Source organism: Saccopteryx bilineata, chromosome 1, assembly GCF_036850765.1.
Source record: "Saccopteryx bilineata isolate mSacBil1 chromosome 1, mSacBil1_pri_phased_curated, whole genome shotgun sequence".
NCBI classification, from domain to species: domain Eukaryota; kingdom Metazoa; phylum Chordata; class Mammalia; order Chiroptera; family Emballonuridae; genus Saccopteryx; species Saccopteryx bilineata.
Genome location: NC_089490.1, coordinates 84,348,369 through 84,360,082, shown reverse-complemented (window position 1 = coordinate 84,360,082; position 11,714 = coordinate 84,348,369). Strand labels below are relative to the sequence as shown.

Below are 11,714 nucleotides of genomic sequence, written 5' to 3'. Positions count from 1 at the left end.
TCTCCGGACTCAGATTTGGCAGGAGCAGGGTGAGGGCCGGTCCACCCCAACCTAGGGCTGGGGGCAGAACCCTGCCTGTGGCACCTCTGCCCCATACTGGCAGTTTGTCCCCACCAGCCCAGACCCTTATGGTAAGGGGCAAGCCCAGAGGAGGTCTTCTACGCAAGATGTGCCCGGTGGGACTTAGAGCTGGAGGGACCTCTGTGACACCATCCTGCCTGCAGTGTGCCCCACTCAGGAGCCGCGTCTCCAAAGACTGCCTTTTGCTCAACTCACAGCAAAAGGGCTTCAAGCAGAACTGGAGATTTTAGATTTTTTTTAAATTTTATTTATTCATTTTAGAAAGGAGAGAGAGAGAAGGGGGAGGAGCAGGAAGCATCAACTTCCATATGTGCTTTGACCTGGGGAACCCAGGGTTTCGAACTGGCAACCTCAGCATTCCCGGTCGACAATTTATCCACTGCACCACCACAGGCCAGGCTTGAACTGGAGATTATTTTAATAACAAAGTTCTTTGTGGATGTTTGGGAATTTCTTTTTGTGTGTGTGACCGGGGGGGGGGGGGGGGGGGGGGGGGCGGGGCGGGGGGGCGGGGCGGGGCGGACTAATAGGGACAGATAGGGAGATACGCTTCAGTTGTTCATTGTGGCACCTTAGTTGTTCATTGATTGCTTTCTCATATGTGCCTTGACAGGGAATACAGTAGAGCCAGTGACCGTGGGGTCATGTCTGATCCCATTCTCAAGCCAGCGACCCCACACTCAAGCGGGTGAGCCGGCAACCTCGAGGTTTGAACCTGGGTCCTCTGTATCCCAGTCTGACATTCTACTGTGCCTCCGCCAGGTCAGGCTGTTTGAGAATTTCTACAAAGGTTTAAGAAAGTTTCTTCTTTCTTGTGCTTCAAGGTACACCTGGGAAAAGTCAGGTTCTGTAGTCAAGTCCAGTGATTCCCAGCCAGGGCTGTAGAAACGTGGGTGTTCTGGGGTGTCACAATGCCTGCAAGTGCTCCTGGCATGTGGTGGGTGGTGGCCAGGAGCCAGGACAACTGCTCACACACAGGGTGCCACAATGAAGGCCAGTTCTGCTCAAAGGCAAAGGGGCCCCTGATGAGCAATACTGCATAATTAAACATGAGAAGCCCCACCTAGGTCTTGACATGACTTTACACATTAGAATATTTAAACAAATGCACGTAAGTTTTATTCCCAATATGGTTTGCCACTGTCATTGAAAAAAACACCCAAGCAGCACGGAATCACTCATAATTTAATTCCAATGTGAGGACTGCACTTGCAGAGTGCCCGTACTTTGCTCCTGGTGTGTGGCAGTGGAGGATAAACCCTGTGCCAGACTAGGTCACAGCCATGTAGCAGGCACTGTGTTCACTGAAGGCATGACTTAGGAGGTGGGGGGAGGAAGCAGACCCTCATTGGCCCTCCCTGCACCCTTCCTGCCTTGCTAAAGGACCCTCTTCCTACCAGGGCAGAGGAGACCCTGGCACACAGGAGGCACTCAATACTATCTCTTGGGCAAGTAAACCAAGTCTATAGTGAAGGCCTGGAGGAAAGGGCTGCCACAGCCAGCTGCCTCCCGAAGCCCTTTGGATTTAGTGCCAAAGGAGCAAAGATTCTCGTGGGTGGCTGCAGGGACAATGGAAGCCCCGCTTATTCTGTGGCCATGCCAGTGTGCCCAAAGCACCTGCCATGCAGGGTGACATGGCCTGCCGTCCAGGCTATCTCCACCCACTTCAGAGGGGCCACCTGAGCCTGGAGGTGATGTGGTCTCCCCACCTGCTAGCTGGTGGAGGCAGGGCAGGATCCACCATCTTCATATTACCAGCATTGCTGCATCTCTTCGAACATCCAAACATGTTTCAAGGAGGAAGGAAGGACTGTATTGTATAAAGAAAATACTTCTGGTGTTTTATGTGGCATTCAAAGCTCTCTGCAAACAGTCCCTCCCAATCACGGAAAGGGAGGCTGGACTGGAAGGCTGGGCTCGGCTGTCTGCACCCCCCACCCCACCCATGGTCATTGGGAGACCCTACAGGTCCTGGTCTGGGACCTCATGAGCCTCCAGCACATCCACGTGGCTGTAGGACTTCCAGGCCTGCAGGTTACAGCTCTTCAGGATGGCTCCCAGCTGCCTGCCGGGTCCCACCTCAAACGTTGTGGGGAACTCAGTGCCCTTTTTCCTCTCGTATACGGCGTGCATCGTCTGCTCCCACTTCACTGGGGAGACTACCTGCTGGACCAGCAACTTCTGGATGTGTTTTGGATGCATATACCTATTCCCATCAACGTTGGAGTGTACAGAAACCAGAGGCTTCTTAACATCAATTTCTTTTAAAACTTGTGCCAGGGGCTCCACAGCTGGCTCCATGAGGCGGGTGTGGAACCCACCACTAACTGGCAGCATCTTGGTGCGTCTGAAGTGATACTTTGAGGCATTCTTCTGGAGAAACTGCAGCGCCTGGGAGAAAGAGGGTTAAGCTGAGCAAATCTTAGGGGAAGAAACAGAGGCAGCCACGACCGGCACTATCACAGTTCTGCACAGAACATGCTCACCTGCTCGTCCTCACATTTCATCTTGCAACAACCAGAACTGACTCAGTCCACCCCTTTGTGCCAGTTAAAAATCACTCCTGCCTGACCTGTGGTGGCGCAGTGGATAAAGTGTTGACCTGGAATGCTGAGGTCGCAGGTTCAAAACCCTGGGCTTGCCTGGTCAAGGCACATATGGGAGTTGATGCTTCCTGCTCCTCCCTCCCCCTTTCTCTCTCTCTCTCTCTCTCTCTCTCCTCTCTAAAAATTAATAAAAGAAAAAAAAAATCACTCCTATAGGCCCTGGCCAGTTGGCTCAGTGGTAGAGCCTCGGCCTGGCGTGCAGAAGTCCCGGGTTCGATTCCCGGCCAGGGCACATAGGAGAAGCGCCCATCTGCTTCTCCACCCCCCCCCCTTCCTCTCTGTCTCTCTCTTCCCCTCCCGCAGCCAAGGCTCCATTGGAGCAAAGATGGCCCGGGCGCTGGGGATGGCTCCTTGGCCTCTGCCCCAGGCGCAGAGTGGCTCTGGTCACAACAGAGCAACGCCCCGGAGGGGCAGAGCATCGCCCCCTGGTGGGCGTGCCGGGTGGATCCCGGTTGGGCGCATGTGGGAGTCTGTCTGACTGTCCCATTTCCAGCTTCAGAAAAATACAAAAAAAAAAAAAATCACTCCTATAGTCAGTGTCCCAGGAGTCCTCCTCTGGGGACCTGACCATTCACACAGTCCCCCAGGCAGTAACCACAGTGTGGCTGAAAGATTAAACCAGAAACATTGGATCTGGGGTCCCATCCCAGCACTGTCATTCATGAGCTTGGTGGCCCTGGCAAATCATTTGGCCTCTCTGAACTGTTTTTCCTACCCATAAAAAGCACAGCTGTATCTACCTCACAAGTTCGCTGGGAAGTGATCAGAGAGGTATGTGAGTGTGATAAACAAAACAGCACTATCTACTAAGTGTTCATTTTCAATAATTCTGCCACCCCTGTAACCTTCAGTAATCTTTAGTATGTTACTACACAATTGCCCACATAAGAATTCAGGAAGCTCCACGCTCAGCTCCCAGCACTGGTCTCGCCCATCTGAACTCCCTCATTTAGGTTTCACTACAGAAGAAAAGAGCTCTCTCTTCCTGAAGCCAAGTCGTCCCTGATCACTGGAGTGAACAGGCCCAAACCAGGAACAATCTAATTTGCAAATATCTTTAAAATAGTAGATATTCTTAAGAGGCCCGTTGCTCTCAGGACCCACTTAGAGCCACCACCCCGACGGCCCTCCACTGGGGTCTGCAGGAGGGCTTCCTGCACACTGAACTCTGCCATGTCCCTCTGCGATGTCCCTGCACTCCAACACCAGCCACAGCCTGCCTGCTCAGAGGCTGGGCCCACCACTCCTGAAGACTTAAAGCCTTAAAAAGTTCATAGCAGCTGGATGGACTTGGACAACTTTACCTCTTATGCCTGTTTCCTCCTCTGTAAAATGGGGTTAACAGCAACAGCTACAGGGCTATGGTAAAGAGAACTATGCTTGGCATACACGTGCTGTGGAAGGGCTAGCAATTATCATCATCTTCAATATGGGCCCTCCCTGCAGGGATGTATGCTGCCCACCCAAGCGTGGCCAGTGCAGCCCTCTGCTGCCTATCACTCCCCTGAGCTGTCAGTTTGTCAGCGTCCACACAGAGCAGCTCGGCCCTGGGGCAAAGGTGAAGTAGAGCAGAGCCCAGCACAGCAAACCTTACCTAGAACAAGGCCCTCACTTATGGGTACCACCGAGGGGTCTGGGCTCTGTGACTGCGGCGAAGTCTAGCCTGCCCTGACTGACCTCCCTCCATCCATCACCCTCTCAGAGGGCCCAGAGCACTGGCCTCTGCACCATGCCGACTGTTCTGACCACCAGCACCTATGTGGACGGCTCACTCCTGCATCACTACAGCAGTCTCCAGGTGCTTTCCATGTAGCCTTTGAAATCATCCAACCCAAGTCCCAGGTTAGTCGCCACCTCAGGGCCCAGCAGGCTCTGTGGCTGACCCTCAGTTCTGTGGTACCGGTCGAGCAGAGGCCACAAAGCCTTTTTTTACAACCAAGTTGAGGACCTTGGTCACCCCTGAGGTCTTTGCTGTGGCACTTCCAACAGCACCGAAAGGCCACACCTGGGATTCGGGGAGCCATCATCTGGTCAGGATGCCTCCCTGTCCAGGAGCCTGAGAGGGAGTCCTGTCTGGGCTGAGGGCCTCCTACTTCACTTCTGGGCTTCGTTCCAAGGCTGGTAATGGGAACAAGCAACCAGCTCTGGGACTACTCGAGGGCTGCTGTAACCGATCTCCTCGTCACCTTGGAACTGTCACAGAGGGACCTGTAGGTTCTCACTGATTCAGAGGAGATTCGCAAGGACACCTGGCACACGGCAAGGCCTTAAGGAGGAAGATGACCTGAGCACAGTCAAGTGGAGGAAACAGATATTCCAGAATGAGATAGACTGCAGTTTCCATTCTGCCTCCATTTTCTCAAAGCACCTGCCTCTCTCTCTGCCTCAGCTTCCTTGTGTGTAAAATGTAACTCGGCTCTGGTCGGATAGCTCAGTTGGTTCGAGTTCGATCTAACTGGCAATCTAGCGGTTGCCAGTTTGATCCCCAGCCAGGGCACATACAGGAACAGGTGTCTCTGTCTCTTTCTTGTTCTTTCCCTTCCTCTAAGATCAATAAAATAAAATTTAAAAAAAAATTAAAAATAAATAAATAAATAGGCCTGACTGTGGTGGTATAGTGGAAAAGCATCGACCTAAAATGCTGAGGTCACCAGTTTGAAGCCTCAGGCTTGCCTGGTCAGAGCTCATATGGAGTTGAAGCTTCTTGCTCCTCCCTCCCTTCTCTCTTTCTCTCTCTAAAAATAAAATCTAAAAAATAAAAATAAATAAAATAAATAAAGTGTCAATCTGACCCCCTGCCATGGAGCACAGGACTGTCAGTGACGACCAGATAAGACACATCAACACTGGCCTTGTCCCCATCCCTCACTTGGGCTTCTGTCTGCACTCAGCATGCTGGGCCAGTCACCCAGGGCTGGCCTTTCCATCAGGCGCTACCTGCCTCTGCTGGGGTGCCCCTCTTCCTGACGTCCATCTCCTCCAGGCACCGCCTTTGGTGCCACCTCCCAGGCCCACTGGAGACAGTTTGACCCTTACAGTGCCCCAAAACCTGGACTCATCAGTTCACAGCCTGGCTTGTCAGTCACCTGTGCCCTCAGCGCTTGTTACAGAGGCTCTGCCCAAGAAAGGGTGTCTGGGGAAGCATGCATGGAGGGAAGTCCGGAAGGAAAGGAAATTAACCTGGTGCAGAAACAGAAAGACAGGTAAGAACAAGCAGGCAAGGCAGAGAAGCCCACCAGGAAATGGCTCTCCTTTAAGGAAGCAACCTCATCAGAGGCTGTGAGAAGCTAGAATGTTCTGTAGGAAGGCCCTGGAGATTACCTGCCCCAGTCCTTTACTTTCCAGGTGGGTAGATGACTTGCCCGAGGTCCCTGTCTATACATGGTAAAACAGGGACGGCATCCTAGACTTCGGCCTCTCCCTGAAGTGCCCACTGCACCACACTCTCGGGGCCCTTACATATTCCCAAAGACCACGGCTCAGCAGAGCATGCACTGTACTTGTGGCCTTGCAGGTGTGGAAGAATTCCAACCTTCTGTACTGGACTAGGGTCTATGAAGGCTGTTCCCGTCAACACCAACCTCCAGGTGTCCTGAAATCACCCTGCAATCCGGGAAGAGGTAGTTGGCCACCTCACACACAGGGTTCTCTATCCCCAGAGTTTTGCAGTGCTCCCGGGCTTCCAAACAGGCGAAGGTAAACCTGGACTGAGGCCGGCCGAGGATGGACAGCATTCCACTGGGGACAGCTTCCGAGGCTTCCTGCATAGCCTCAGCTCGGATTTTCACTGCATACAAACCTATCCAGAGAGAATGCATTTGGAAACATCAGGGCACGAAATGAAGGAGACCTGCAAGACAAAGCACAAGTGCCACCCTGTGTGCTAAGACATTGACACTGGCATTCATCACCAGGTCACATGGCCATTGTTCTCTATGTCTGCATGTATCACACAGAGATATACTGCTACCATCAAAAAGCAGGGTGCTGCCCTGACTGGCTGGCTTAGTGGTAGAGCGTCACCCTGGTGTGTGGATGTCCCAGGTCTGATTCCCTGTCAGGGCACACAGAAGTGACCATCTGCTTCTACCTCCCCCCCCCCTTACTTCTCCTACAGCCAAGGCTCATTTGAGCAAGTCGGCCCCAGGCACTGAGGATGGCACCATGGCCTTGCCTCAGGCACTATAAAATAACTCGGTTGCCGAGCAATGGAGCAATGGGCCCAGATGGGCAGAGCATCGCCCTATAGGGGGCTTGCTGGGTGGATCCTGGCTGGGGGGCACACAGGAGTCTGTCTCTCTGCCTCCTCACCTCTTTTTTTATTTATTTATTTATTTATTTATTTATTTATTTATTTATTTTTATCATTTTTCTGAAGCTGGAAACGGGGAGAGACAGTCAGACAGACTCCCGCATGCGCCCGACCGGGATCCACCTGGCACGCCCACCAGGGGCGATGCTCTGCCCATCCTGGGCATCGCCATATTGCGACCAGAGCCACTCTAGCGCCTGAGGCAGAGGCCACAGAGCCATCCCCAGGGCCCGGGCCATCTTTGCTCCAATGGAGCCTTGGCTGCGGGAGGGGAAGAGAGAGAGAGAGAGGAAAGCGCGGCGGAGGGGTGGAGAAGCAAATGGGCGCTTCTCCTATGTGCCCTGGCCGGGAATCCTCACCTCTTAATAATAATAATAATAATAAAGAAAAGAAAAGAAAGCAGAGTACTGCCCTGACCGGACAACTCGGTTGGTTCAGGTTTGATCCTGATATGCAAAAGTTCAGGTTTGATCCTTACTCGGCACATACAGAAAAAGATCAATGTTTCTGTCTCCTCCCCCTATCAAAACTCAATAAATAAAACTATAAGCAAAAATGATTAACTTTTCACTATACGCAAAACTCTTAGGAAGTGAAACTGATATGGCAGATCAAATATTCGTTTACTCTTTTTCATTCAGTGAATATCTACCAAGTTTCTACCATGTGACAGCCACCAAAGGTGGTGAGTAGACCAAGAATGCACAGGAGAGTGGGGAAGACAGTCGAGCAAGCAGATTTCATGAGTTTACAAAAAGAAAGGAAATCTTGGGTGAACTCTTCAGTCTTAAAAGAGAATCGAGTAAAGGCAGGTCCTTGGGTTCCAATGTCATCCCCACTTACATGCCCCTTCTCTATCGCCAGTGTGGGTCCAGGACTACTTTTGGCAGTGTCCCCTATCCCCAGTGAGCCCAGCAAGACAACACCCCTGTACGAACCAAACCCCCTTCTGTATACCTTCAGAAAACTCCATGGCTCCAGCAAACACTAGGGCTGCAAATTCTCCCACACTGAACCCAGCAGCAGCAACGCAGTTCTCAATAACCTGCAGTGACAGATGCAGAACGTGAGGCCCTGTGCTCAGGGGAGCTGAGTCCGGGGCGCTGCACCCAAGAGCTGGCAGTGGCTCCCTGGGCCAGGTTCAGCCAGCCTGGTGCTCCAGATAGAAGAGGATACACAGAAGTGGCCTTGACTATCGCTGATTGGGCCCCTTTACTGATGAGGAACTTCCCTGGCAAGTGAAAACCCATTGGCTGACTATGAGGTCAAGCTGTGATTCCAACCCAGGGTCCTGGGTTTTCTAGCCTCTGCCCTGGAGCTGCCTACCAGGCTGGATGGAGCCAGAGGAAGAAGCTAAGCATAAAGGTAAAAAAAGTATGACTTTCAGAGTCACAGAGAGTTGGACTTGATTATTCCCTAACCTCTCTGAGCCTGTTATCTCATCTGTGAAATGAGGAAAGAGCAGGACCTGCTTCACAGGGTTACTGAATCACAGGAAGATAATGTCTCCAAAGCATTTAGCACAGACCTGCCCCAGGCTAAGTACTCAGTAAATGTTATCACAACTCAATAGAGCCACTCAACTAATTCTTTCGGTATCTGAGTCTCCTTTCCTCATCCACAGAATGACATTCTTTTCCTCACAAGGTTGTTATGAGACTGAAATGCAGTAAAGTGTTTAAAGTACTAGCTTAACATTTACTGTCTTGATATTATTAAATAATGGCAATGAATTCACACCTTCAAGTGAAGTGACATTCTCGAATATTTTCTCAATGATCATTAAAGATGATGTTCAATCTTTCCATTTTGGTAATTATTAAGGATCATTTAGAATCGCAACTCGGCCTTTGACACCCCAGCCCCTTTCTCTGCTCTATTATCCTTTCTCTAACACTCAGCATCGTTAACACACTACGTATTTTACAAAGTGCACTTATTCTTTCTTATCTGTCTCCCTCCCCTAACACGCAAGCTCTCCTAGGGCAAGAATCCTTGTGTTTTGTTTATGGCTCTATTTTCAGCGCCTGGAGCAGCGCTGGACACAAAGCGGGAACTCAGAATCAGCCCATTGTGTCACAAGAGGGAGCACTCCGCCCTGGCTGGGAGAGCTCAGGCCTCACCGCGGGGTGCAGGTGATTCAGTTTCTCGACGGCGGCCAGCGAAGCCACGAAGACCGCTGGCTGGCAGTGCGCGGTGCGGTCTAGGTCCTCCTGCGGCCCATGCAGGCTCAGCTCCAGCAAGTCGTAGCCCAGCACGCGGCGGGCGGCGGCGTAGAGCTCGCGGACGCGCGGATACCGGAGCAGACCGCGGCCCATGCCCACCATCTGGCTGCCCTGGCCGGGGAAGAGCAGCACCGAACACTGGCCGGGCAGCCTCCGCACAGCCGCCTCCCGGGGCCTTTCGTCCACCGCTGTCGCATCTCGCAGCAGCTCTGCCACGTCCACTGCTCCCGGCGGAGGCAGCGGAAAGTTTGAGGCACCGCGGCGACACCCCAAGCCCCAATCCCAGGCTCTCAGAGCCCGCGCGACCCGGACACTCATGCTAAGCCTTACGCGCGTTACCGGGGCGACCGAGGTCCGAATGCGGCGGCGTGGCGCGGTCCTTGACGCATTTCCTCTCGGCTTGACCGGGCACCCAGAGCGGGAAGAAAGGTTCCGCAGTTACTGGTTCCCGCCCAGCCTCGAGACTTTACTGCTGCGTGCAGGTGGACTAGAGTGACCCACCCGCTTACTTAGAACCCCCACGGGAAAGACTAAAACACGACACCGCACTACAATGAGCCCTCAAAAATATTTATTGAATAAACAACGCAATATTCACTCTATCCACCTAGCACTGAAGAGTGCTTGAAACGCTTCCACATTCTTTGTCTTAGTACTTAATTCTCCTAGCTACACTGGACACTAAGCAAGATAACAGTTTTTTCCTCTTTATTATTATTATTTTGTGTGTGTGTGTGTGTGTGTGTGTGTGTGTGTGTGTGTGTGTGTGTATTTTTCTGAAGTTGGAAATGAGGAGGCAGTCAGACAGACTCCTGTACACACCCGACCGGGATCCACCCGGCAGGCCCACCAGGAGGTGATGCTCTGCCCATCCGGGGCATCTCTCTGTTGCGACCAGAGCCATTCTAGTGCCTGAGGCAGAGGCCATGGAGCCATCCTCAGCGCCCAGCGGACTTTGCTCCAATGGAGATTTGGCTGGGGGAGGGGAAGAGAGAGACAGAGAGGAAGGAGAGGGGGAGGGGTGGAGAAGCAGATGGGCGCTTCTCCTGTGTGCCCTGGTCGGGAATCGAACCCGGGACTCCTGCACGTCAGGCCGATGCTCTACCACTGAGCCAACCAGCCAGGGCCAGTTTCTACCTCTTTAAAAAAAATTTTTTTCCAATTGATTTGAGAGAGAGGAGCATCAACTTGTTGTTCCACTTACTTGTGCACTCATTGGTTGCTTCTCATTTGTGCCCTGACCAGGGATCCAACCAGCCAGGGCACCCAGCCAGAGCAGACTTCTCTCTTTTATAATGTTTTCTACAAACCAGACATGGTGCACAGCACATAATAAATAAATATTTGTTCCTTTGAACAAAGCCCTGGCTATATTTCAGACGTTAGCTTATTTAATTTCTCACCGCAACACTATGATAGATATAGGACTATTTACTATCCTCAATTTGTGTGTGAGTAGAGGAAGGCTCTAAGATTGAGTGACAGGTAGTTAGTGACAGAAGGAGAATGGAAATTGGGGTTCTCTAGCTTCTGAGCAGTGGTGTGAGGCTGGGTCAGAAAGAGTCTAGCTCTGGACCTCACCCCTAACCACACACATACCCCTCCCCCTATGCTTCTCTCTCATTTCCTGCCAGCCTCTTCTAAGAAGTGCAGCGCAGCACGCGGGGACACACACACACACACACACACACACACACACACTCATACTTAGTACATACCTCATAATAAGAAAGATCAAGGTAGAATGACATCAGCAAATCTTCAGTGAGTGTGTCCTAAGAAAATAATTAAATGAGCAAAGACCTAACTCTCAGGACATCCTGGCAGCCTTGCTTTTGACAAGGAATAAGTGGGAATAAGCTGCATGCCCAACTAGAAGAGAGCAGTTAAATGAATTATGGCAAATCTACATTATGCTGTGGTCATAAAAGACGTGGAGGAGAGTTTCAGGCTGAGACATGAATAAAGCACATACTGCTTCCAGAAGCCCATAAACCCACAGTGAAGGGAATTTTTAAAGATATAAATCCACAGGACTTGAAGAGCAGGAAAGGGGACCCCACAACAGAATCTCTAGAAGCTGGAAAGCAGGCAGACCAATATGACCTGACTTAGCAAACCCCAGACAGCCAAATCTCTCCAAGCAGTGGATCTAAGAACCAACCCTTATTTATACAACAGGATCCTCAGAAGTTTAGGAACTTAAAGAACTAGCTGCTTCTAGATCTAAAAGGTGAAAGAAGGCTAACATAAAGAGAACTAGGCCCTGGCCAGTTGGCTCAGTGGTAGAGCATTGGCCTGGTGTGCAGGAGTCCCGGGTTCGATTCCTGGCCAGGGCACACAGGAGAAGCGCCCATCTGCTTCTCCACCCCTCCCCCTCTCCTTCCTCTCTGTCTCTCTCTTCTCCTCCCGCAGCCAAGGCTCCATTGGAGCAAAGTTGGCCCGGGCGCTGAGGATGGCTCTGTGGCCTCTGCCTCAGGTGCTAGAATG

At 51.7% G+C, this 11,714-nt stretch overlaps 1 protein-coding gene across 4 annotated transcripts; it reads right to left on the bottom strand.

The window, feature by feature from the left end:
• Positions 1–336: 336 nt before the first annotated feature.
• MCAT (malonyl-CoA-acyl carrier protein transacylase) lies at positions 337–9,584 on the bottom strand. 4 transcript variants are annotated; one of them, XR_010729028.1, is made up of 6 exons: positions 9,123–9,584; positions 7,957–8,044; positions 6,269–6,486; positions 1,791–2,472; positions 693–1,081; positions 337–401 (listed from the first exon to the last, which is right to left on the bottom strand). XR_010729028.1 is itself a non-coding variant. In XM_066255963.1 (4 exons), the coding sequence occupies exons 1-4, from the start codon at positions 9,540–9,542 to the stop codon at positions 2,044–2,046; spliced, it is 1,155 nt and encodes a 384-aa protein (XP_066112060.1). In that variant the 5' UTR covers positions 9,543–9,584; the 3' UTR covers positions 594–2,043. The 4 variants fall into 4 exon arrangements, 2 of the variants coding, with proteins under 2 accessions (XP_066112060.1, XP_066112072.1); XR_010729025.1 differs by having other exon boundaries at positions 693–2,472; XM_066255963.1 differs by lacking the exon at positions 337–401 and having other exon boundaries at positions 594–2,472.
• Positions 9,585–11,714: the final 2,130 nt, after the last annotated feature.

Excerpts from the sequence above, each read along its gene's own strand:
- MCAT (XM_066255963.1), bottom strand. The coding sequence starts at position 9,542 with ATGAGTGTCCGGGTCGCGCGGGCTCTGAGAGCCTGGGATTGGGGCTTG. Across the intron at positions 8,045-9,122 it reads TGAATCACCTGCACCCCGCG|GTTATTGAGAACTGCGTTGC; the intron begins GTGAGGCCTGAG and ends CTGTCACTGCAG. Across the intron at positions 2,473-6,268 it reads TGATTTCAGGACACCTGGAG|GCGCTGCAGTTTCTCCAGAA; the intron begins GTTGGTGTTGAC and ends TCTTTCTCCCAG.